General features: G+C 45.8%; 3 protein-coding genes across 14 annotated transcripts in view; all 3 read left to right on the top strand.

Moving 5' to 3' along the window:
• The window catches only part of LOC101079109 (copine-9), a 107998-nt gene extending 100860 nt beyond the window's left edge, over positions 1-7138 (top strand). The window contains exons 18-19 of one of the 3 annotated variants that reach the window (XR_003885839.1): positions 3913-3986; positions 5681-5744. Coding sequence is in view for 2 of the 3 variants with exons in the window: in XM_029825997.1 (XP_029681857.1) it covers positions 3913-3986; positions 5681-5860 (254 nt within the window). In the remaining variant the exon portion in view is untranslated. Of the gene's footprint in view, positions 1-3912; positions 3987-5680 lie in introns of all 3 variants that reach the window. The other 2 variants (XM_029825997.1, XM_029825998.1) reach the window with 2 other exon arrangements.
• An 883-nt stretch (positions 7139-8021) lies between these two features.
• Positions 8022-19355, top strand: LOC101079335 (zinc finger protein ZXDC). 2 transcript variants are annotated; one of them, XM_003977795.3, is made up of 10 exons: positions 8022-9971; positions 10052-10204; positions 13512-13590; positions 13660-13790; positions 13870-14040; positions 14634-15412; positions 15587-15695; positions 15771-15928; positions 16001-16102; positions 18976-19355. In XM_003977795.3, the coding sequence occupies exons 1-10, from the start codon at positions 8108-8110 to the stop codon at positions 19057-19059; spliced, it is 3630 nt and encodes a 1209-aa protein (XP_003977844.3). In that variant the 5' UTR covers positions 8022-8107; the 3' UTR covers positions 19060-19355. The 2 variants fall into 2 exon arrangements, with proteins under 2 accessions (XP_003977844.3, XP_011617312.2); XM_011619010.2 differs by having other exon boundaries at positions 8023-9971; positions 15608-15695.
• Positions 19356-19511: 156 nt separating this feature from the next.
• LOC101079558 (Krueppel-like factor 15) lies at positions 19512-24618 on the top strand. 9 transcript variants are annotated; one of them, XR_965798.2, is made up of 6 exons: positions 19512-20119; positions 20854-22136; positions 22954-22992; positions 23104-23150; positions 24118-24227; positions 24303-24618. XR_965798.2 is itself a non-coding variant. In XM_011619014.2 (6 exons), the coding sequence occupies exons 2-5, from the start codon at positions 21067-21069 to the stop codon at positions 24150-24152; spliced, it is 1191 nt and encodes a 396-aa protein (XP_011617316.1). In that variant the 5' UTR covers positions 19512-20119; positions 20854-21066; the 3' UTR covers positions 24153-24198; positions 24303-24618. The 9 variants fall into 9 exon arrangements, 6 of the variants coding, with proteins under 6 accessions (XP_011617316.1, XP_029681859.1, XP_011617315.1 ...); XM_011619014.2 differs by having other exon boundaries at positions 24118-24198; XR_003885841.1 differs by having other exon boundaries at positions 23104-24198.
• Positions 24619-25012: the final 394 nt, after the last annotated feature.

The raw sequence follows: 25012 nt of genomic DNA, 5'->3' as shown, positions 1-25012 counted from the left end.
TTCACTAAGTTCTCTGTCTCCTCGGGTTTCATGGATAAATAGAGCTGAGTGTCATCAGCATAACAATGAAAATGTATCCCATGCTGCCGAATAATGTTCCCTAAAGGAAGCATTTACAAGGTGAAGAGGATTGGTCCAAGTACAGAACCTTGAGTAACTCCATGGCTAACCCTACTGTATGAGGAGGGAACACCATGGACATGAGCAAACTGGTATCTATCAGATAAATATGATCTAAACCAGTCTAGTGCTGTCCCTTTAATCCCAATCCCTTTAATCACGGTATACAGAAGTGATGTGATGTGTGTGTTTTGTTCTGCACACATACTTTATTAGTTATGTTCCAAAAAGGCCATCCATGGAGATGCAATCACTGTGGTTAGAGTTTTAGGTAACGTATCATCAATAAACAGCAACTCTTCTCTGCTGAAGACCTGAATGCTTGAACAGTTTCAAGCGGTCTCAACCAACAGTCGGGTTTATTTTGATTCTGTTGAGTTTTATTGACATCTTCTCTTTTGCGTTTGGATGCAAATGTCAACTGCAGATGTCCTGTGTCCTGCCCTTTTTTCAGGTCGGTTAGCACACATTTCTTTTAGATATGACCTCTATCTAATGTAGCCAACTATTCCAAACATAAGCTTCTGAGAGAAAGTGTGACAGGTTGTGAGAGACCGTTTGATCATGCTTATTCCTGTGGTGCATCAACAATGTTCAACAGTTTCTAAAGGATGATGGAGGCTGGAGTTGGAAGAAACTAAGCAGAAGACTTCGAGTCAGGGTTAGCGAACTTCTGGAGGGTCTCTGGTTATCTGAAGTGGATCAGAGATCACAGACCGAACAAAAAGGATGCTGATGAAAATGAAGTTGATGATTAGTGGTGTTTGAATGCCAAATGGGTTATTCTATTTTCTTTCTTATGAAAGTCAGCATTTGGATTTTCTTCCATGATATTTGAAGAGAAACAAATGCTTTGATCCCATTTTAGCTTTAATGCAGTACATCGTGAAGGAATCAGAGCTAAATCTTTTCATCCTGTAAAAAAAATGAAAGGTTACAATCACCCCACTGCTCTCGCCTTCTTTCATCCCTCTGATGCCTCCTACACTGCTAAAAATACAGCCCATGCATTTTTAAAAGACATACTTAAAACTGAGCAAAACTAGGTCACAACTGTGTTTTTATGTGCCGCTTTCATTCAGAGGGGTTTGAAGGTAATATAGAAGAACTTTTCTTGATACCCCGGATGTCACCCGATGTTTATGAGTGTATAGCTATATAAAACAAATCCAATCAATTCATCTTTATAGTGTCTGGGGATGGGAGGGGTGGAGAGGCGTCTGCAAAGGCAGACACCTCTTTTCGGGGTACCACCGTGACAGCCAACGACAAAGAAACGACATGGGACCAAACATTTCATCACTGGCCAAATTGGGGAGGGGACACTTTACATAGCGCAAAACAGAGTCTCCAATTACCAAAGTCGGTTTCTCAGCGGGTGTGTCACTGAGTGGGAAAAAAACATGGGCCTTTGGTTTGGGCTATGCTTCCTGCAAACCATCACCCAGCCGCCCTGGCTAGCCGGCTGGTCGGTTGCTGCAGGGGGACAGCTAGCTGTGCTAGGCAGCTCCACAGCAGCTACATTCTCCTGGCTACCTGATGCAACGCTGAGGTGCGGAACCATGTTATAAGCTCACTGAGTCTCACCTCCAGAGCCCTAAATAAGTTACACTTTCTGCACCTATTGCCATCACTAAAGGAGGCAGAGGAGTAGCTAAACATTTCACACAAAAACAGGATGAGACACCAGGTTAAAGAGATGGTGAGGAATGCTAATACTCAGTAAAATACTGAGCAATTGGTGGATCAAAATGTCCAACTGACATATGAAAATTGTCTTTGTGTGATTTGAATTTTAGTAGGCACGGAACTAGACTTGCCTGGGTATTTAAATTTAGGTGAATCCAGCACACATGTGCACCAATGATCTCTACAGAGGAAACAGGAAGTGATGCAATGTGTTTCCTGTCATGGACCAGACGAGAACCCAAGAGCGACACCAGAGTTCGGTTAAACACCACTTTATTGTCAGGGTTGTACAGGCAGGCAGAGCTGGACTCACTGGGAAGCGGGGACCGGGCGAATCCGTCCACGGGCGATGTCAGGAACAGAAGGCAGTTGGGTTTACCGGGGAGCAGGCAGGATAGGATCGTCGGGGACAGGCAGGGTTGAGACCAGGCAGACAGGCAGGAAAACGCTAGAGAGTCGTGTGAACTACAGAGGACAATCTAGCAGGGAGGCAGCGTAGAGCAGGGACCTAAAAGAGCCTTGTGATAGCGCTGATTGGCCACAGGTGCGCGGGGCGAAAGAGGACCCAAGGGCGGGGCCGCCCGCATCTGTGACAGTTTGCACTTCTTGCACTCGCTCACCAATTGCTAACAGTACCGGTATTCTCACTTCATCCAAGTCATTAGCTGCATGTCTCAGTTCCAAATCAGTTTCTGTCCAAGTCTCAGCTGCACAGAGTAAACAGTAAAAACATTAGCATCTGTAGTAAGTAATATTATGGTAAATATGTGACAGTTCGATTAATGTTTATCATCCATCAGTCCTCTTTTTGGTCCAGCAAAATTCTATAGCAGGAGGCAAAAGATTACACGGCTGAAATTTTTGACTCATCACATCACCAAGCCGGTTCATATTATCACCTTAACTTCAGACAATGGGGATTCCTTCAGAACCTTCTCTCTGTTCCCTAAGACCACCCTTCCTGTTCATGCAGATCCACTAGATCCACCTTTCTGAAATCATCCTCTCCTTATCCTCGTATCCTCTTGTTCCCTCAGGTCTTTCTCTCTTTTCCCTCATATCCTCCTATCTGTTCTCTGATATCCTCCTCTTTGCTGCCTAAGATCCTCATCTCTTTTTCCTCAGATCCTCCTCTCTGTTCCCTTCATACTTCTTTGTTCTTTCAGGTCCTCCTCTCTGTCCCTCAGGTCCTTCTCTCTGTTCCCTCACATCCTTCTCTCTGTTCCCTCAAAATCTCCTCTCTTTCCCCTCAGATGCTCCTCTCTGTTCCCTCCATTCTTCTTCTCTGTTCCCTCAGGCATGTGACTAAGCTTTTATTCATTCAACCCGCAAGTACATTGTCTTTGAGAGTAATTAAAAAACACTTTTAAGTAAAATGTGCAATGTCATTGTTTTAAAGTTTAAACAAGGTTTATCTGTTGGAATAAAGCAAGCACCACATGGGATTTTGCACTCACAACATCCTCAATTTTCATCCTGTCTACCAATTTTCAAAGTTTTATAATCATAAATGTCTCTGTAACTGTAAAAAAAATGCAGTAGCAGGGGGATGTCTGACCCTGTTGTGGCGGTGCTGTGAGGAATATGAGTGGCCCCTGATGCTTGAGGGAAGCCCTTACCGTTAGTTCAGCTGTGATCAGGCATTAGCCTAAGCTGCCTTTTGTCAACTTTAGCTCTGCTTTTAACACTGTACTCCCAGACAGGGTTAGACACAGACATATGTATAGAGAGCAGTCTTCCCTTCACCGCCAGCTGCTGTCTGACCTTGTACAGAGGACTAGAGTGGGTTCCCAGTCTTCAACCTTAACACTGGCTCATGTGTGCAGTCCTCTGTAAACTCTTGACACGTATGATTGCATCAGCACCAAGCCAGATATTTCTATCTTTAATGTAGCTGAAGACACTAGTGTAGTCACACTCATCTCAATGATGACACAAAGGCAGGTCCAGAGGCTGGTGGGGTGGTGTGCAACAACTTGATCCTCAAGACAAAGACCGAACAAGTGATCACAGACTTCATCGAAGGTTGTGACTAAGGCCCAAAATCATCTTCACTTTCTGGGATCTTTATGGTAACATCCTATTTATTGATGTTGTCTGCAGCTATGGAGGAGCTGGATGGGGATAATGTCCGAGTGTCCTCCAGAGGGCGTGTTGCTGAAAGAGACATCGTTCAGGTATGAAAACCTCCTGACCAGGGGCCTCATGTACAAAGGGTGCACAGGCACAAAAAAGTTGCAGATGTACTTTTCCATGCTCACAATCATATTTGTCAAGAGTAAACTGACCATTAATAACACCCAAGTGATTGCATTTACATAAGTGGGTATAAAAATGTCCGTGAAATGGTGCAGAAAACACTGTTTTCAACAATGGCAGTGTTGGAGCTATTAGAAGATGTTGGAGCAGAGGCACAAATATATTCTTCTTGGCACAGTGCTGTCCTCTGTCATTAACAATAAATGGAAGATGAGTTGTGGGTCAGAATGAATTAATTGTGTGTTGATTCAGACCACCTCCCAACAATGTTGGTTAATTATATTTGTGCATCACAGCTGATCTGTAGATCGACCCACTGAAAATGCTTCCTGTTTACAAATTCATCATGTGAAGGTGCCTTTATAACAACGATTCCAATCACAATCTAAAACCCAGCTCTTGCTGCAAGTGGTGCTTTTCTGTTGGCCTGTCCAACTGCAGTATTTTTTATAGATTTGACAGGCTTCTCGACGGGCTCAGTCCCAAAATGAGCCCATGTCTGGGAAGCCCAGTGCGGTCAGCACCTGTATAGGGACAGGTAGGACCTGGCTCCTAGTCGTGTCATGCTCCAAATGTAGCCCCAGCTGCACAGTTCCATGAGGATGGTCCCTGAGACCCTGAAGGGGCTAATGAGCCAGTCCTGCCCATTCTCTGCTCACTGCTCCATTAGCAAAAGCTTCTGATAGCACCAACACTACCATAGTTATTGACAGTGTTTCTGCACCATTTTCAGATTCAGATCGTTTATTGTCCCACACGGGGAAATTTACAGTGCAACAACAGCAAGAGCACGCAGAGAAAAATAAGATAAAATCGAATAGAATAGGATTTGGAATATACAAAGAGGATGTATATTTACGATAATCCAGATAAATGGATACTCGGCCTCTGTATACCTGTACATAGTACAGAGGGTGAATACAATATACATATCAGAATATATAATATTCAGATTGTGTTAGCGGGCGTTATGTTTATTGTGCAGTCTGACAGCAGCCGGCAGGAAAGATCTGCGATACCTCTCCTTCGCACAGCGAGGGTGGAGCAGCCGCTCACTGAATGAGCTGCCCAGTGCTGCCAGGGTGTCCTGTAGGGGGTGGGATATGTTGTTCAACATGGATGACAGCTTAGCCATCATCCTCCCGTTTCCCACCACCTCCACCGAGTCCAGGGGACATCCCAGGACAGAGCTGGCCCTCCTCACCAGTCTGTCCATCCTCTTTTCACACTTTATATTCACTCCTGCCATCACAAAAACTTGGGTGTGTTCACTGTTCATCTGTTATCACCCTCACGAATGCCCTTTTGAACATTATTTACCCAGCATCGCCTCTCAGGGTCACCAATGAGCTACAAATGTGTCTCCACCAACCACCAAGTTGGTGTGGAGCAGCCCACACTTCCAGTCAGTTCACTCCAGATAAATCTGAACGTGAGCATGGAAAAGTGCATTGTACATGAGGTCCCTGGACTCTTTGAAACTGTCATCAACTGTTAAAGAAGAAGAATCTGTTGAAGTTTGTGTGAAGCTGTAAATGAAATCTCAATTTTATTTCAACATCAGATGTTTCTGCAGTTATATTTGAGACACTGAAATTCTGTTTTCATTCAGTTTGTTCCTTTCCGTGACTACATCGACCGCTCAGGAAATCAGGTGCTCAGCATGGCTCGACTGGCCAAGGATGTCTTGGCAGAGATTCCCGAACAGCTGCTTTCTTTCATGAAAAGTCGGGGGATTGAACCGCGACCCCTGGTCCCTGCCACCTCCGACTCAGCCTCTGTGTCCACTTAGAGCACCATAATGTAACAGCGGAACAGGCTGGAGACATTTGTGTCTTTGTGTTGCATGGTTAATGGTGTTCATTTGAAAGTTCAGAGGCAAACGTCTTCAGTCATGAACTCTTGTCCACTTCAGTCAAGTGTGTGAGCCGTCTAATTGTTAACCACACGTGGGAAAGGCTGAGCTGCTGCTCTGGTGTTCGTTCCACATTCCTGTTTTCTCAGGGCATTTGAAAAATACAGGAAATGCAAATAATAAGAATCTGACTCCTGTGATGTGCTGAGAGCCATCCTCTGAACATTAGTAGCCACGTGTGTTCTGTTGTGAGGGAGGGCTGTAATAATCACAACAGGAACCAGTACCAGTGAAATAACAGACAGAAAGGTTGGTGCCCTCCTGGGGGCAGGAATGCACGTGGCTTCGATGTTGACTGGTGGTGAAGAGCAGGCGGAGATGTCCTCCCCTTTGTGTGCTGCACTCCAACATGCAGTGGATGCTTTCTGATGCTCCTCCTCTTCCTCTCAGCTGCTAAGAATCTTTCACGAAGGGGCCTCACTCAGTGTGACGTTCTCATCATATGTAGCAGAGACCTGTGTTCTCCTTATGATTGCTATTGTTTGATCTGACCTCAGAGATGTTGCTAATGGTTCCCTCAGTGGTTTCTGTATGCTCTTGTTTTTGTCAGCTGCAATGTCATTTAGATTAAGATGTCTGCGTGTTTCACACAAAGTTATGCTTTGCCTCTTTGATGCACGGTCAAACATTTGGAAGCATTAGGAAGAACTATGGATATTCCCGCTCCTCCATCACACAGTTTAACATGTTAACCAACTCTACTGATGTTACCTACATTGCTAACCCATTTCTAGGTAACCACAGGGCGGGACAGGTATTCCTCCAACAGTGTTCTTTTAGTTGCTGTTTTCTTTCTGTCAATTTTGCAACATCACATTTCAAATGAGGATCTGGAGAAAAGCTTGGACATTTGTAGTAAAATTTCTTGTTTTCTGTAAAACGCAGCATTAAAGATCATCACCATGACTTTGTTTCTACATTTAATATGAGTTGTAATTTGTATTTATTTTTTTATGTTTTTATTGCAGTCGCGAGAAATCCAGTCAGTACTACAGATTTTCTTTTAGATTTGAATTCGTGCAGTCGCAGTAAATGATGAGCGGGTAATCAAACAATAAAGAACATACCATAATAACACTTCATCGTACAGGAAATGAAAACGTGGCCTTGTTTCCATTGCTGCCAGTTTGTTTGAAAAAGTTTGTTTTTGCATTATATCAATGACGGAAACTGTATCCATCAAATGAGCGGAGTGCTTATTAGAACAGGTATGTCTGTCAAACGCATGCATGCATGGCAGCACAGCCACGCAACTTCACATGTGGGATATTTTTGTATAGAGTGTGCAGATACATTTGCACTTTGTGCAGTCTTAGTTGAGAGATTTATATTCTGTTTCTGTTATTTACGTTTGCATTCATCACAAGTTAGTTTTAGGTTGTTCATATTTTACGGCTTTAGGTAAAAAAAAAAAAAAAACTTTGTATAATCGATAGTAGTTCTACACTGCCACACAGTGGGATTTTGAAGAAACACACTCGAGAAAATAGTCCGAACTTCCATTTGAAGGGGTTACTTCATATTACAAATTAATGGTAAACATTTCTTTCACTCGTCGATCACAGAGGAATTATTAAAGCCAACTTATTGGTTTATATGGTGGATCCCCTATCCACTGCCAGTGAATCGACTCCGAAGTTTCCTTGAATTACGTGGCTGTTGTGATGCCTGATGTGTTGTGAATCATAGCTCACCAAATTGTTGCCAGGTCAGAGCTACATCAGTCTTTTTACTTCAAGTATTACATGTAGCCGTAATACTAATTTTTATAATTAATTTTGGATAACACATTTTCTAATATTTCACACTCTCTCGGTGGACTAAACAACGGTATGAAGAGCCAAGTAACTGAAGACATTAGTGCATTTACTTTAATACATTCAGTATAGTGATTTAAAATGTTTAAAAATGTCTTTTTATATGAAACTCTTAGTTTGTCTTTTGTTCATTTCCCGTAAAACGTTGCCTGTTCCCAATCAAACATAGGGCGTATCTGCAGATAAACGCTGTCAACGATGGTCCTCTGACGGCACCATTTGGTATGTTGTAAGCGGCGGACTGGGTCTAGACCGCCCACATCCACAGGGCGGGTCCTCTCTGAGTCGGCGCTACAGGGATACCAAAATGGAAATCCAGGGGCTTTGTGCTCCTCAAAACCTCCAGTCTCAACATGGCGGCCCCCGCAAATCCGTTCCTTCTCTGCTTCGATCCACGGCGGCTGCGTTATCTGAGATTATTTCTACAGGAACCGAAGACGACGGAGTACAGAGTGACCGGAACAACAACAGCAGGCCGAGGACGTCGCCGTTTCACCTCCTGGTGGAACATGGCAGCGGGGCGACTTGTTCGCCTCTCATCAGACCACAGCCGGTCGATAGAGCCAGGTTCCTTTCCCCCTGCCTTGATAACATGGCGTTAAACACAAAGAAAGAACCCGAGCCAAGAGAGTTGCTTGGTTCATCCGGCTCCGTCACAATTCCGTGGAAAAACGAGGAGTCGGCGATTCAAATGGCGCTGTCGCTGTTTGAGGGGGACGATGAGCTGGTGGGACAGCCGAACTTAGCCGCGGTGTTACGGGAGCAGTGTGTGGACGCCGCCCAGGGGCACTACTGTCTGAACGGCCACGGTGTTGCCACCGGGGTGGCAGGAGACTCCATTACAAGCGCAGTAACCAAGGAGCGGTTGGACGTTTTTAACGCTGACGGCAGCCAAATCCGAGCTAAACGCCGAGCAGAGGCTTCGGTGGGCAGCCGCGGCGGACGAGACGAGACGGAGCCAACGAGAGCGGCACATGAAGGCTCCACGGAAGCCGGAAACTGCCAGTCGATCTTTTGTTATTCTCTAGAGAACCAGAAGCCAGAGAGACAGCCCCGACCAAAGGCAGAACCCGGAATGGTTCTTTGGCACGACTGCGCTAGTGCGGCTAACGCTAGCCGGGCTGGGAGCCAGAACACTGTTGAACACGTCGTTGTTGCTAACAATTATAGCGACAAGATTCGCGGGCACAGTTCAACTCAGAACAGTGAGGGTAAGGTGGCCGGGGACCTGGACCAGGGCGTTGGCTTGGTTACAGCCATGGACAGCTCAGACTTCTTCTCAACAGTGTCTCCAGGTGTTCCAACCTCGGAAACCTTTTCTGGGATCATCACCATAAACAATCAGAACATCATAGTGACCCTAGAAAATGGTGTCCTGACCCTCGCTGCCCCCCAAGAAGGATGTGTCCATAAAGAGGAGGATGTGTTGACGATCAAAGAACACCTTGGCATGAAACACCATGAAGATATTGTTCTTAACTATGAAAGCAGGACTAAGTCCATCGGGAAAATTGGTACCCTGGCGGTGACCACTTCGGGCCCACAAGATGAGCCTCGACCTGGATTCTCAGACAGTGGCTCTGAGCTGGTTCTGGTGGACGGTTGCTCTGTGTCTGAGCTCGGTCCCTCTCTCGACTCTGGTCCCATTGTCAAGCAAGAGGCAGCGGTCCTTTGTGCTGTGACGGAAGGAGCTCTGGTCACTCCACCCACCAAAGTCCCTATTACAGACTGCACCACTGGGGATTTCCCATCCATACCACTGATCAGGTCCAAGAAAGAGACTCCTGCCACCTTTAGTTGCCAAAAACCAGGTTGTTCTTGTGTATTTGACACCCGTCAGAAACTAAAGGTTCACCTCCTGAACCATGCAGAGGATCCACGGCCTTACCAGTGCACTGTGGAGGGCTGTGGCTGGGCCTTCGCCACCTCTTACAAACTGAAGCGCCACCTCCAATCCCATGACAAGCAGCGACCGCACACCTGCCAGTTTGAAGGATGTGGCCGTCGCTTCACCACCATTTACAATTTAAAGGCTCACATCAAAGTCCACGAGCAGGACAACACCTTTGTCTGCGAGATCTGCAGCGAGAGGTTTCGCAGTGCCACTCGACTCGCCAATCACCAAAGAGTTCACTTTGAGCCTCAGAGACCCCACAAGTGTGAATTTCCAGGTAGTCCTGACGATATGCGTGCAGGTCACATGCAAACTTGATTAACATGTGATAACAGATTCTTTCTTCATGTCCTACAGGGTGTGAAAAATCCTTCATCACCTTTAGTGCCCTGTTCTCCCACAATCGTACCCACTTCAGGGAAAGTGGCCACTACACGTGCTCATACCCGGGCTGTGGGAAGATTTACGATAAGGGCTGTCGTCTGAAGATCCACATGAGGAGTCACACAGGTAAATCATGTGTGAGCTTAACCAGACCGCTGTGCTCATATGTCAGTCCTGTTTGAGCCACGTCCAGATCCGCTGATGGTCTCTGATCTTCACCAGAAAGCAGTAGCTTTCTTTCTTTTCACATGAGACAAGCTTCTGCTGCTGGAAGCATCTGTTTGAGTCTCATCTGTCCATCAAATCTCCCATACTATTTAATTTCAGAGAGGGTAAAAATACTAATACACTTGTCAGTTTAGCCAACATAGATGTGCTTTAAATATACAGTACATGGCAACAGAGACACATGGCTCTGTTAAAAAGACACTTGAATGTGTGTCACAGTTTGACACTGGCTGACTGTTTCTCGGGTGACCCAAACAGCCACAGTGTGTCTGTCCCACAGCACATCGGCCCACGTCTTTTTTATTATAATTACCAATATGAAAGGAGTCCCGTTTTGTCCCGCTAAATTAGCCCATGATGATGACGTTCCTGCATATCCCGTTGTGATTAAGCAACTGGACATCCTGTCCACAGAGACTGGTCTCGTCTCAGAGACTTTAGCTCCTCCACCTTTAATGGGAGCTCATAGGTGAAGTCTGTCCTGCTGGGGGAACCCCACCCATGGGGGATTGTTGATCTACAGGATGTGTAGCCATACCACGAAGCTTTTCATGGTTCATTGCAGCAAACAGACAAGATCAGCAGATCCACCATTTGCTCAGCTTCTGTGGAGAAAAGATTCATCAGCAGATTTCAGCTTCCGCGTTGCTCCCAGTTGTTGATGCTGATATTTGCAGCCTGGGATGCTCTGTGTGGTTAATGAAGCTAGCTAGGGCCACTCAGCACTGGCTAAACCTACTGAGCGTCTCCTGCTCTCAACTAGCTGCACCAGCTCTGTCCTCCCTGTCCTCCACTGTTGTCAGGAGTTTAGGACACACGCACATTATGTGCTGACAGAAATGTATTTTCAAAGACAAATTCTTCAGGAGTTACTCCTTCTCTTAGCAGCCTTGTCACTGGAACCATAAATTAGACAAACTAGTCAAGTGTCAATCGTGATTCCAAAATTGCAGTCAGATTTTTTTCTAGCACCTCAAGTTTTTTCTCCACAGGGTACCCTCCAGATAAGCAAAATTCCGCTGATTAGCTGTAGTAGGACAGCTAATAACGATTGGTTTCTTCTATACACCTATATGGTAGCGTTTGTGCAGTCACAATTGAGACAGGGTGTTGAGAGGTTTGCAGCTTCCAATAGGTCAGTACTATCAATACCCTCTAGGGCAGGGGTGCTCACATTTTTTCAGCATGCGAGCTACTTACAAAATGACCAAGTCAAAATGATCTACCCACCACAAAAATGCAAAACATCTAATTATTTTCAAATGTATTGAGGATTCTTTGTATGTACAATGTTTGTTGATGTACCTTGCATAACCGAATGAGCCAATATTGCAAAACACACATAATAATTAACTATTAGCATTTTTTGTAATTGCCTGAGTTTACTTTGATGACTTGCACTGAATTGAATCAGCCAGGGATGCATAGTCCGGACAGTAGTTGCTGACAGCCAGCCTCAAGCACTTTTCCAAATGTTCATCAGTCATGGTGGAATGGTATTTGGACTTAATAATCTTCATTAGACCGGCAGATGAGGCAAACGCACTTCGAAAATGAAATGAAAAAAAAGTCCACCTCCCATTCCGTATGAAAGTGATATGTTTTTGTCTTCTTCCTTGGTCCCGCTCCCTCAATCTTTATTTATATACCGTCTTTTACAATCAAAATTGTTTCAAGGCGCTTTCCAGAATCCCAGGGCCTGACCCCAGACAAGCAACAGTGGCAAGGAAAAACTCCCCTTTAACAGGAGCAGGACCAGGCTCATGTAGGGGGACCCTCCTGCTAATGGCCGGCTGGGTGGAGAGGAGAGGAGAAAAGAGGAGAGGCACAGAGCACAGAAACGCATACAAAAATACACTATTTATACAGCAGGTCAGCGGCGCCGGAGGAATCAGCATAACTAGTCTGCTTGATGAGGAGGAGGAATGGACAGGAGAGAAAACCATGACCCGGGGGGGTGTGACAGAGGCCTGTCAGGTGATCATGTTTCCGGACCCCGGCAACCTTGGCCTATAACAGCATAGCTAAGATGTTATCGTAATGATTAGACAACCCCCTAAGTATGATAATTTGTCTGTCTATAATAGTAACTGGGACTACAGAATTAGTAACAATAAGCTTTTTCAAAGAGGTAGGTTTTAAGCCTAATCTTAAAAGTAGCGATGGAGTCAGCCTCCCGTACCTGGACAGGGAGCTGGTTCCATAGCAGGGGGGCCTATTAGCTAAATGCTCGGCCCCCCGTAGACCAGCATTCTGAGAGCGGAGCGGTCTATTGGGCTGGTAAGGTATCATTAGCTCCTCCAGGTAGGATGGAGCTAGGCCTCTGAAGACCTTGTAGGTCAAAAGAAGGGTTTTAAAAATTATTCTTATTCATTTTGATGACCATAAGCTTTAGCGATGCCTTAAAATCAGAGGTAATTCGCTGAATAGCTTAGCGTTTCTGACTGGTTGCCCTGTATATGTCAATCAAGTAACGGGATTGCTGATAGGCTGACATCGCAAGTTCTGCTGCACTTAGCGCCGTTGTTTGTGCTTGATTAGTCACCTGAATGTCAAATTCAGTTGTCATCTAACTGGCTGCCCTGTATGTCAATCAAGTGATGAATGAATGATAGGCTGATATTTTTTAATGTCACGCCGCGATCGACCAGTACTACCTCCGCGATCGACCGGTAGATTGCGATCGACGTACTGAGCACCCCTGCTCTAGGGAATACTCTAGAGGGAACCTATAGTTCAAAACCATGAGGTGATAGAGAAAAGCTGAGATCAGTTTTGGATTCTACACTCAAAAATTCCACACTCAAAAGCTGTCGGTCCTAACTCAACAAAAATTGTGTTCCCCAGTGTAATTATTGCATCCTCACTTTGTAGAGTGTAAATTATTTCAGTCCAACTTTCTGCTGTTCCCGTGGAACCGGACCGGGTCAGCCATCAACTCTGAGCTGACTACCTGATGTAAGAGGTTGCTGTGATTAGTCCATATTCAGACAGCAACAGGTGACCCAGCAGTCTCCTCGGAGCTGGTGCCTGCTGTGGTTGGAGTGGTTTCTGTGTCATGGGTGATGTAGCTTTGCTGCTCCCCAGATCTGTTCTCAGGTAGACCGGCAGTCAGGTGAGCTTTGTGGGCAGGTTGTAGAATCTGTTGTTCTGTCAGACCTTTTGGGGTTCCTGTGGTGACTAAATAGTGGACTTGTGTTTGCAGGAGAACGTCCGTTTATCTGCGACTATGACGGATGTGGCTGGTCCTTCACTAGTATGTCCAAACTGCTCCGACATAAACGGTAATGATCTGACTGATGGTCAATGTTCTGGTGTATTACACTGCCACTCGACCTCCTCTCTCTCCTCAGAAAACACGATGACGATCGGCGTTTCATTTGCACAGAAGAGGGATGTGGCAAGTCCTTCACCCGGGCGGAGCACCTTAAGGGTCACAGCATCACCCACCTGGGGACAAAACCCTTCCTGTGTCACGCTGATGGTATTTACACATCTGGAATGAAAGCATCAAAGGACCTGGTGCACCTGCACAGCTAATGAGTTTCCTGTTTGTTGCCCAGGCTGTAATGCAAGGTTTTCAGCTCGCAGCAGCCTTTACATTCACTCAAAGAAACACAGACAGGATGGCAGCACGCTGAAAACCCTATGTCCGATGGCCAACTGTTCCAAAAACTTCTCTTCCCGCAGCAGTCTGAAGAGCCACATCATGAAGCAGCACCATGTCAGTCCAGGTATGTTGAGAGTGATGATGGCGGACCGTTATGCATGTACAGACATACGCTTGTCTCGAGCATTAGAGAGTGTCCATAATCACCCCCCCCCCCCGGTCATGGTTTTCTCTCCTCTCCTTTCCTCTCCTTTCCTCCTCATCAAGCTGACTAGTTATGCTGATTCTTGTGTAGTTTTTCTGCCCCCCCCCCAACCTCTCTATTTATTTACAGGTATCGCCGCCTTCGGAGCAGCATGATGACCTCCGGCCCCACTGACCCTTTGTATAGTGTATTTTTGTGTGTGTTTCTGTGCTCTGTGCTTCTCCTTCTCCTCTTCCTCTTCCTCTTCCTCTTCCTCTCCTTCTCCTTCTCCTCTCCTTCTCCTCTTCTCTCCTCTCCTTCTCCCTCTCCTCTCTCTCTACCCAGCCGGCCATCAGCAGGAGGGTCCCCCTACATGAGCCTGGTCCTGCTCAAGGTTTCTTCCTGTTAAAGGGGAGTTTTTCCTTGCCACTGTTGCTTGTCTGGGGTTAGGCCCTGGGATTCTGGAAAGCGCCTTGAAACAATTTTGATTGATTGAATCATTTTACTTCCATCTGTTTTTTCCTCCATCACAGATGCTCTCAGCCAGATGGAGACCATTCCCACCTTAACTCCCAGCAGTGAGCTTATAAGTTCCTCCCCAGCAACGGTTGTTGGGGCCAGCGTTGCCACAGGTGACCAGTTGACAAACTTGGATCTGAACTCCCTTTTTTCATCAGTACCTGGAGGCTCCATCCCCAACAGCAGCGTTGAAGTGGGCATTCCTCCTAGTGGGAGCACATCTAATGGTACCTTCACCATGGACTTGTCCCTGGTCAACTCTGGCATTCTCACCATAGACTCTTCTTCTGTCAGCACCGCGCTCAGTTCCAACAGCAACGCCACACTGTCCAAAGCTAAAGATCCTCTCATCTTAGCCTCCAGAGGTGACATGGGCCCCCACCACAGTCTGGACAGAAGTGTGGGTGATGTCCTGCCCCAACAGCACACTATCAATTTGGATGAGGTGCAGACAGTCACCCCTGAGGCCCTGGGAAACCTCACAGCACTGGCGATGCAGGACTCGGGGGTGTCCGTAGACCCCAGTGTCCAGCAACCGCTGAGTTCCACGGGGGGTCTTCATGTGGAGCCCACCAACTCTCTAGTGGTGGCACCTGTAGCTGAGCTGCTAACCTCTTCCTCAAAGGTAATAGATGTGGGGGGCCATGGGGAGACTGGCCCCCTGCTGGGCTGTGTGGAGGTGCTGGGGCCTGGAGGAAAGGTTCTGCCACAGTTTGTGTTCCCCTCTCACAGCAACAGCTTCAGCCCCCAGAAAGACCAGGATCTCAATGTCGTGCCACCCAGCAGCTTCCTGGTGAGTTCAGAAAAATCTGCATTGATGTTAATTTGAGAACATTTATTTCCATCAAACACCACATGATGAAGAAAGAGTGTTGGTTGTGGGCCACTAACAGCTGATCAGTTATAAATTCCTCTGCTTTTTGACCAATCAGAGGCTGATTGTCCCATTGTGTTTTGTTGACACCAGTACTGTGCTAATGTTGCTCAGGAGAGTGGTGGATCTGCCCGGACTGACTACAGAGCCATCCAACTGGCCAAGAAGAAAAAGCAGAGAGGCTCATCAGCATCCTCCTCTGGTGAGACTCCTCTTCCTCCTCCTCCCCCCATCATTCAACACTATCTGACTGTAACCTTGTTGCTGTTGGAGCCAGGTAGTTCAGGGTCCAGTCAAAGGAAGTGTAAAGCAGCAAGGGCGCCTGCGGTGCTCTCGGCCATCCGTTACAGTGAAGGATCTGCGGCAGCAAATGGCGGCCTGACTCTGCGTGACCCCATCACTGGGGCCCAGTATGTCCAGATCCAGTTGCTGCAGGTAGGATTGGCATGGTGGGTGTTGTCTCTGCTCACCTGAGCCACACGTTGACCCAAGTTTGTTACCTCACAGGACGATTCGGCTGGTGATGGAGACCTGGCGTTCCAGCTGAGCTCTCAGCCATCCAGCTCCCACTCTCAGCTGACAGCAGACCTGCCTGTCAACATTTTGCAGGTGATGGCATCCCAACACAGCCACACCAAACCGACGCCTGCAATGACAACTCATCGGCCAACTGAGGGTTGGTTAGAACAGAAAGGAACCTTTGTCACTTAGGAGGTTTCGGGTGTAGACCCCTTCAGTCTGTGAATCAGTGACTGATTCAGATAGAAATATATATTGGTCGGTGATACATTTTAGTTTTTATTCCACTTTTATTTTACCAGGAAGATCATTTGACACCGTCGTCATTTACAATGATGACCCAGCAGAAGTAAAACTAAAGCACACACGGTACCATAGAAGACAAGCATAGAACCCATGAGAAAGAGACAATGAAGTCCAAAACAACTTATATAACCACTAGAATAGACGCCAGAAGGGGAATCCACAAATCCAACAGTCAACAAGGGACGGTTGCCAGTTCTGTTTAAATCCGTGGAGTCCTGGAAGAGATGAAAGTTGGAGGGAGTTTGTCGAACGACATGGAGGAATAGGCACACTAATGATGTCACTGGTGATAGTTATAGGTGATAGTTTGGCCAATACTAAAAAGAGGCCTTATTAATCAAATCAAAATCAATCTTTATTTATATAGCGTCTTTTATAATCAAAATTGTTTCAAGGCGCTTTCCAGAATCCCAGGGCCTAACCCCAGACAAGCAACAGTGGCAAGGAAAAACTCCCCTTTAACAGGAAGAAACCTTGAGCAGGGCCAGGCTCATGTAGGGGGACCCTCCTGCTGATGGCCGGCTGGGTAAAGAGAGAGGAGAGGGAGAGGACGGGCACAGAGCACAGAAACACACACAAAAATACACTTTTTATACAAAAATACATTAAGCGGGACCGGAGGTCATCATGCAGCTCCAAAGGTGGCGATACCTGTAAATGAATGGAGATGGGGGGGGGGGAAGCAGAAAAACTACAGAAGAATCACCATAACTACTCTGCTTGATGAGGAGGAGGAGAGGAGAGGAAACCATGACCCAGTTGGGTGACAGAGGCCTGTCAGGTGATCATGTTTCCGGACCCCGGCAGCCTTGGCCTATAACAGCACAGCTAAGATGACCTAATGATTAGACGACCCCCTAAGTATGATAATTTGTCTGTCTATAATAGTAACTGGAACTACAGAATTAGTAACAATAAGCTTTTTCAAAGAGGTAGGTTTTAAGTCTGATCTTAAAAGTAGCGATGGAGTCAGCCTCCCGTACCTGAACAGGGAGCTGGTTCCATAGCAGGGGGGCCTGGTAGCTAAATGCTCGGCCCCCCATTCTACTCATAGAAACTCTGGGAACCACAAGTAGACCAGCATTCTTAGAGCGGAGCGGTCTATTGGGCTGGTAAGGTATCACTAGCTCCTCCAGGTAGGATGGAGCTAGGCCTCTGAGGACCTTGTAGGTCAAAAGAAGGGTTTTAAAAATTATTCTAAATTTAACGGGCAGCCAATGAAGAGACACCATTACAGGAGTTATGTGATCTCTTTTGTCAATACCTGTCAGAACTCTGGCTGCAGCATTTTGGATCAGCTGGAGTCTTAAAGAGTTGTTTGGACACCCTGATAATAAAGAATTACAATAGTCCAGCCTAGAAGTTATAAAAGCATGAATTAACTTTTCAGCATCATGCTGCGTCAGTAGTTTCCTAATCTTTGTGATGTTCCTCAGGTGAAAAAAGGCACTAAAGGAACCCCAATCTGGCCTTATCTTTGACCTGTAGCTTATTGATGTGAAATCTGAAAGAGTGGTCCAGTCGGAGACCCAGAGTGGTCCAGTCGGAGACCCCGGTATTTGTAGAAGCGGATGAACATTGGTTCTGAGGTGTCAGCACAGGTCATCTTGGGGGGGGGGGGTGACGCCATTTTTCTGATACAGAATCCTGGAGTAAAATGCAGCTTAATGACAAGAAAGGGGGAGGGGAAAAGACTAAGAATAATTTAAACTTCATTTCCAAATGTTTCATAGATCATTAACAAAGTTTGGAAAAGCGATTCATTAAGTGTAGATTAACATCACGGTACGAGTGATGATTCGTTATTCCATCCAGACTTTTATTAAAGTAAAAGCTTTTGAGCACACAGCAGGCGAAAGGAATTACATAAAACGGTGAAAAATATGAAAGTTGTCGGTGCTACAGAAGGAACCCAGTTGATGAATTCACTGGACCAGAGGCTACATGTTAACGGCAGGCAGCAGCGTGTGTGTGTGACTACAATACTAAGATAATAAACCTGTTCATAGAGCAATCTGCTGTTATTTAGTGCATACAGGAGAAAAGGCTGTTTGTACCACTCAGAGATGGTGCAACTGTATCTGGGAATGATGCATGAAGACTTTGACAAAACAGCCTTTGAAGATTTAGACTGTAAAGTTCCATGTTATTAGTGGAAACCAGCATTTACCCACAGCATATCATCCATTTCAGTGAAACACATCAACTAAGAGCACCACGCAGCATGAGTGGGCTTAGAGTGCAGATGAAAGTGGAAAGATCAAAGAGAGTCACCTGGTCACAACAGCAGCCAATCAGCTTTCAGATTCAGGCAGGAACACTCTTTCTCTCACGTTTTGTCACTAATACAAAGGGAGTGACTGTATTTGGCTGTGACGGCTGCGCTATACGCTGCATTAGCACCTGTAGCATTAGCAAATTTATTTGGATATTTGCTTCACACTCATCTGCAGGAAGCTGTGTTTTGGAAGCTGAAGGAGGAGACTGCTTTAAAATTCATATACACCACAGATGCATGCTAGCGTTAAATCCTTTGATCTTTTTCACGTCCAAACTGCACAGATGGTTGATAGTGAATGTTCTGCTGATCAGGAGCGGTTTTCTGCATAAACGCTTTTCACGTGTGTGACTTGGTTCTTGTGTCTTCCTTGCCACAGGAGCCTGCGGCGACGGCAGAAGATGATGGCTCTGATAATTCACAGTTTACAGGAAGCACAATCAATCTTCAGGACCTTGAGTGACTGGGGTCAGTTGGTCCCGATCCACTGCTCAAGCACCTTGAGAGGATCCACCCCGAGTCCAGACCATGTAGCATGTCGATTCCATCATGTGTGATTGTTGTGGCCTCTGTTGCCTTACAGACGCTCTCTGCACTCCTCTGGCAGCTTCTCTTTGATTTCTAATGTTTTGATGACATCGTGTCTTCTTGCAATTAGTTACATCCTCAGTTTGAGGTTTTTATCTCTTTATTTATTTTTGAGCTGTTTACAAGTTGGCAGAGTCAAAAAAAATGGATTAAAACAATTGTCACAACCATATTTTAACTTGTCCTTAATTTTTCTACAAAGTCACCATGACAACAGACTGGTTTAGCTGCATATTAATGCATTTTTTTGTTGGCCATTGCTTTTTTCTGGCCAGCAGAGGCTTTTTTTCTGGCCAGCAGAGGGTAGCAGAAAATTTTCAGTGGTTTCCAAAATTTGGACAGTTTACCATGAATTAGTTGTAATCTATTTTTTTTAAGAATGTAATTTTTGCAGTTTCATACCATTCTGTTGTATGAAAGGTCATGTTTTTATTCATATGGTAGTCTTTGTAAAACTGTGGAGTTTGTTCTTAGATATCTAGTAAGCCTTAGGTGGCATTTGCTGCATGTAGAGGACAAATGGACTGGTTACACTGGGAGAGGGAGGACAAATGGACTGGTTAAACTGGGGTGTCTGGTCGCTAGTTGATTCCAAGCACTGACCTACTTTATTCTCTTGTTTTTCCTCTGGAGAACACAGTCCACCTCCTGGCCTCATTCCCTCCCACATGTTCCACGCTGCAGAGCCTCTGTGATTGACAGCTCAGAGGTCCCGCCTCCCTTCCCCACTATCAGCCAATAAGGCAGAGGAGCGAGGACGAGCCCTCAGCGGCGTCCTCTGGCGTGAGCCTCGGCTAGTGAGGGGCGCACACTGCGATCATGTGACAGACGGAACTTCTAGGAGCTGCTGCTGCGCGATCACTCCGGAGAATAACCCGCGGTCCCATCTGCTTCAGTCCGATTCTGTCCACATCCTTCTGCTCTAGCCAAACAAGGTGAGTTGGTAGTTCGGGCGGTTTGATCAGCGATGGTTCTGCTCGGTTCTTCCAAATGCGGCAGAACGCTGCACTAAGACATGTTAACGCATAACCGAGACGCGCGCCTTGTGCCGCATGTGCGCAGGTCTCTGTTTGGTTTGATTTGTCAGCACGAGGCCAACGGCGCAGAATTGTAGATTAGCGCGCAGGTATCATGTCTGCGGTAGAATCAGGTCTTCTGGACGCTGCCAAGTGTTGGTCAGGGAATAACGAACTTGTGCACTCTGATTCACGCACTGTCGCGTAAACAAGCACGCGCGCTACTCGCGGCTTCCACCTGTGGTGGCGGACGGTAACGTGCTCGGGTTTACTGTCGGTCAGTTCCAGCAGGAGGGGCCCTGGAAGAGGGGGTTTGTGTGCTGCCCGTTCCAGGAAGAGAACCTATTTCAGAGTGTAGAAGGTCATGAAAAGGCTCATCTGCAGTCATCATCTGAGCTCAGGAACCTTTGGAAAAACCTGTAGAATGTGTCAGAAGATAAAACACACACACACACACAGAGCAATAATAAATGTGAAAAAACATGTTTCAGTGTTTGATGTTTGACAGAAAAGTTATTATTAACCTGACTTTTGGATTACAGTCTTTTATTTTTACAGATGTGCGAGCACTTTCTTTTAGCTGAAACGCTTTGTGTGTATCTTTGAGGGTCTGTGTGGGACTGAGAATAATCACATTCTGTTGTGGTTTTCAGAGGAACTCTGACGTCGGATCAGAGTATTGCGGTCAATTGTTTTGACAATCACATCAGCTGGACCACCATCTGACTGACTGTGACCCTCAACTGCGTGGCCTGGCACCTACGACTCATTCCATTCAGAGTTTAAGCAGAGGAACTTGGACGAGACACTCCAAGGTCTGAGGGGACTCTTCTTTCTGACAGTGGCTCTCTGATCGGCTGTCAGCCATGGTGACGGATGTGGGCTCCTACCAAGTGATGGAGTCACCGTTTTCAGAGGACGACCTTAGTGAGACATCAAGCCCGGGGTCCTGCTCCAGCCCAGATGCTCAGGCGCTCAGCTCCAGCTATGGTAGCAATTCCAGCTTGGAGAGCCAGGACAGCCTGCTGGACCACCTGCTGTCCCAGGCCTCTTTAGGAGAGGCTGCTGGTGTTGTGGCAGATTCTCCACCAATGTCCAATTTCATGTGGGATGAAGGAGAGGAAATCCCCAAACCAGTAAAGGAGGAACACTTTGACTTTCCGATTCGGCCCAATGTAAAATTGGATGAACAACTCATAGGGTGGTTCCAGCCCACACTGGAAGAGATCGAAGAATTCCTGGAGGAAAACATGGAGGCAGTAGCAAACAAGCTGGAGACTCAAGAAAGTTGCACGAGGTTCGCAGCAGGATCAGGAGAAATTCTTTGTCTAGAACCATTCCAGAATATATGTAGGGATGCCTTCCCCGATCCTAAAGTGGAAGCAGAACACACTGAACACAGTCTAACTGAGAATAAGGACCCCTCACCTGAAAAGTCATCAGATCAGAAAGCAGACAGAGGTCCAGACTGCAGCGGAACACCCATCATCCTTCACATTCAGCACCTCCAGATCAAGCAGGAGGCCACCATGGCACCTTTGACCCCAGTAACCCCGCTCTCACAGTCTGACCGAACGTCAGATGTCAATATTGCACAGCTGCTGGTCAACATCCAAGGTCAGACCTTTGCTCTGGTGCCCACCATCCTGCCTTTCCCCAGCATTAACACCTCCTCCAAGTTTGTACGCATTGCACCTGTCCCCATTGCAGCCAAGCCTCTGGCACATGGTGAAACCTCAGTGGGCCAAGCGGCTGGAGGTCATGTTGGTGGTCAGAAGTTTCAGAAGAATCCTGTTGGGGATCTTCTCAAAATGCACAAATGCACTTTTGCTGGATGCAACAAGATGTACACCAAGAGCAGTCACCTAAAGGCCCACCTGAGGAGACACACGGGGGAGAAACCATTCACCTGCACCTGGCAGGGCTGTGGATGGAGGTAGGTCTTTCACACAGACACACACACGCAAACATACACACACAATGAGGGTGATATAAGTCTGTAAATGAATGTGTTGCTGTTGCAGCATAGCTGCTGGTTATTTCTTGAATGGCTGGTCAGCAAGCACCTGTGAGATAAATTACACAGCTGTGCATAAAGAACACAAAGTTAGCAATTCCTATTGATTGGTAACCAATAACTTTCTGGAAAGGCTTTTATTTTAACTCACAGAATTGAACACGTCCAGTACTTTAGGAAAAGTGTGTGCTTTTCTGTGGGTTTTTTTTGTACATGTGGGTTATGATTAGGGGGCTAGTTGTAATGGGTAGGGTTAGGGGCTGGATAATGCTGCTTTTTCGTACTGGGACTCTACCTCCACCTAACATAGGATTTCCTACTTGGAATACTGGAGGACCCTCACAACCCTTGAGTTGAATTTCAAAGATGGCTGCCACATGTGTGAACATTACAGACACTCAAGTAATATTCCATTTGTTAGCATTTCTGGCTACTTTTTGTTGTATTGTTTGGCATATATGTATGGAAATGCTGCTGCTTTCGTGTAATTATCATTTATCATGCTCAAATTACGACAAATGCCACAGTAACATGGCCATCTTGATTGTTGACTTTGTAACTGTAACACTAGCAATGCGGCTGTGAGGTCATTTCCAGCTCTAACCTATAAGTTATATGAAACTCAGCATGTCTATGAAAGGAAGTAACATGTTCTGAAACTTGTTGTTGTCATGACTACATGAGCTCTTCAAAGTTTTGAGGAATTGTGTCACATGTCAGTCTCATTTATCTCCAGGTCACATTGTTGTTGTTGCACCCCAGCACTTAATCACAGGTGACTTTAATGACTGTTAAGTCAGTGACCTGAGGGATTTGAGTCCTGTCAGAGTCATGTGACGTGGACATTTACACCTCTGAATTTCTCATCTTTCCTTCTTCTTGACAGATTTTCCCGATCAGACGAGCTGTCCCGACACCGGCGATCCCACTCAGGTATCAAACCCTACCAGTGCCAAGTGTGTGAGAAGAAATTTGCCCGCAGTGACCACCTGTCAAAACATGTCAAAGTCCACCGTTTTCCACGCATCAGCCGCACAGCTCACTCCCTAAATTGACTGACATCTGGGAACATCGAGCTGACTGACGCCATCATTGAGCTACATGGACCACCCTTCAGGGATGAATTTACAGGGTGTCTATGGAGGAAACAGCACCTTCTGACCTCTACCACAAAAGTGATTAATGTCCAGGACAAAAAGAAAAGCTTCTAGTCTAATTTGAATTTAAAATAATGCAATTTCAAGCAGACTGAGATCAGAGCGCACCTCTGGGCCTTCGTTCCAGCTTTCCAGCTGTCAGCCATGTTTTCGCACTTTTCAATTTATTTGTAGAGTGCTCAGTATTCACTTCCGGTTAGCTGGAATTGAACAAAGAATCAAATGCTGCTTAACTTAAATATGTTCTTACACTCATTTCTTCAAACCCTCCGCTAGATCCTAATCAGTCAGCCAGTCCATTTAAAAGTCTCGAAGGTGTTCTGCTAGCATGTCACTTAAGCCAGCAGAATTTTGATGATGGAGTTTTGATACCATTAGCTTAGATGCAGTTTTTGTTATTGAGTATGTCGGAGTTTATGAACAGATGCAAGCAGAAGCTGCAGCTGAACCAACTTCCTCATGCAACCATTTTGGAGTGCTTTTAAAACTAAACTAAGCTTTCCTCAGTTTTAATGTCCAAAGTTCTCAAATATTAAAAAAAAAACATTGATGAGATTATTCATAAAGCTCTGCCCACCATTTAGAGTCTGTTTGAGGTCTGCCATTGCCACTGGCTAAAGATTTGTCGGTCCTTGTTAGACTACATTTACCAGTGCTGCAGAAAACAGTCAGAACAATGATTGGCCCAGTCTGTAATGGGTGTGTCCCAACTTTTCTCTGTTTGTATTACTCTGTCAATGCAGAGGCGATATCCGGACATGATCCACTGAATGGTTGAGAGGAGGATGATTGGAAATCCAAGAATCAGCCTTCTTGGCTCCAAGGTCACAAGTTTAAGCTAAACATTACATGAGTAGGTGCCATTTGATCCACTTTGGGATGTTTATTAAACTACAGTTTTAAAGAATCTGCCTCAACTCTCCCACAGATCACCTTCAACCTCAACCAGCTTCTGCTGGTGTCACATAATGGTGCTTGTCTCCCAGGGGCTTCTGGGACATCAGATTTCCTGACTGAGTAAGGACACTAGTAGCATGTGTGAACAGTAGGGGGCATTACTTAATGACCCTGTAACACAAACAGGTGTCCTCACACCTGCTGAATGTATGTAAATATGCAGACGATGCATCTAGGAGTGGAGAGGATTTTTGTCGGAAGTATCTACACCACCTTTCAGCAACGGCATGCAGAATATATCTTTTCTTTGTTTGGTACATTGTCAAATAAACAACTCTGCTTTCAAATTTCTTTGTGTTACTTTTTGACTTCTCAACAGTTTCAGAACATCAACATGTGTTGGACCTGGAGATGAGGGAAAATGTTTTTTGGTTTCACAAAGCCAGTTAAGCATAATGCAACCCTTCTACATCTCCCCAGCAGAGTTGGAAAATTAACAACCACGTATGCAGAAAGTCAGCATATTAAAATACAAAGAAAAGGAAAATAGCAGGAGCAGAACATCTTGTGGCAGAAAAGCAAATTCACAACATAATTTTCAGAAACATTATTTTAAAGCTCTAATAAAACAATTATCAGCTCTAAACCAACAATACCCAGTTAAACCAGTAATACCCAGGTCAACTATTAATGCCCTATTATCTCCCTGTCCAGGTACGGGAGGCTGACTCCATCTCTACT

This window comes from Takifugu rubripes, chromosome 19, assembly GCF_901000725.2.
Source record: "Takifugu rubripes chromosome 19, fTakRub1.2, whole genome shotgun sequence".
In the NCBI taxonomy this organism is placed as follows: Eukaryota; Metazoa; Chordata; class Actinopteri; order Tetraodontiformes; family Tetraodontidae; genus Takifugu; species Takifugu rubripes.
This window is presented reverse-complemented; position numbering and strand designations above follow the sequence as displayed.

Coding starts and splice junctions, on each gene's coding strand:
- LOC101079335 (XM_003977795.3), top strand. CDS start 8,108: ATGGAAATCCAGGGGCTTTGTGCTCCTCAAAACCTCCAGTCTCAACAT. Junction 9,972..10,051: donor CCACAAGTGTGAATTTCCAG/GTAGTCCTGACG, acceptor CATGTCCTACAG/GGTGTGAAAAATCCTTCATC. Junction 14,041..14,633: donor GCAGCACCATGTCAGTCCAG/GTATGTTGAGAG, acceptor CCTCCATCACAG/ATGCTCTCAGCCAGATGGAG.
- LOC101079558 (XM_011619011.2), top strand. CDS start 21,067: ATGGTGACGGATGTGGGCTCCTACCAAGTGATGGAGTCACCGTTTTCA. Junction 22,137..22,953: donor TGGCAGGGCTGTGGATGGAG/GTAGGTCTTTCA, acceptor ATTTATCTCCAG/GTCACATTGTTGTTGTTGCA. Junction 22,993..23,103: donor ACCCCAGCACTTAATCACAG/GTGACTTTAATG, acceptor TCTTCTTGACAG/ATTTTCCCGATCAGACGAGC.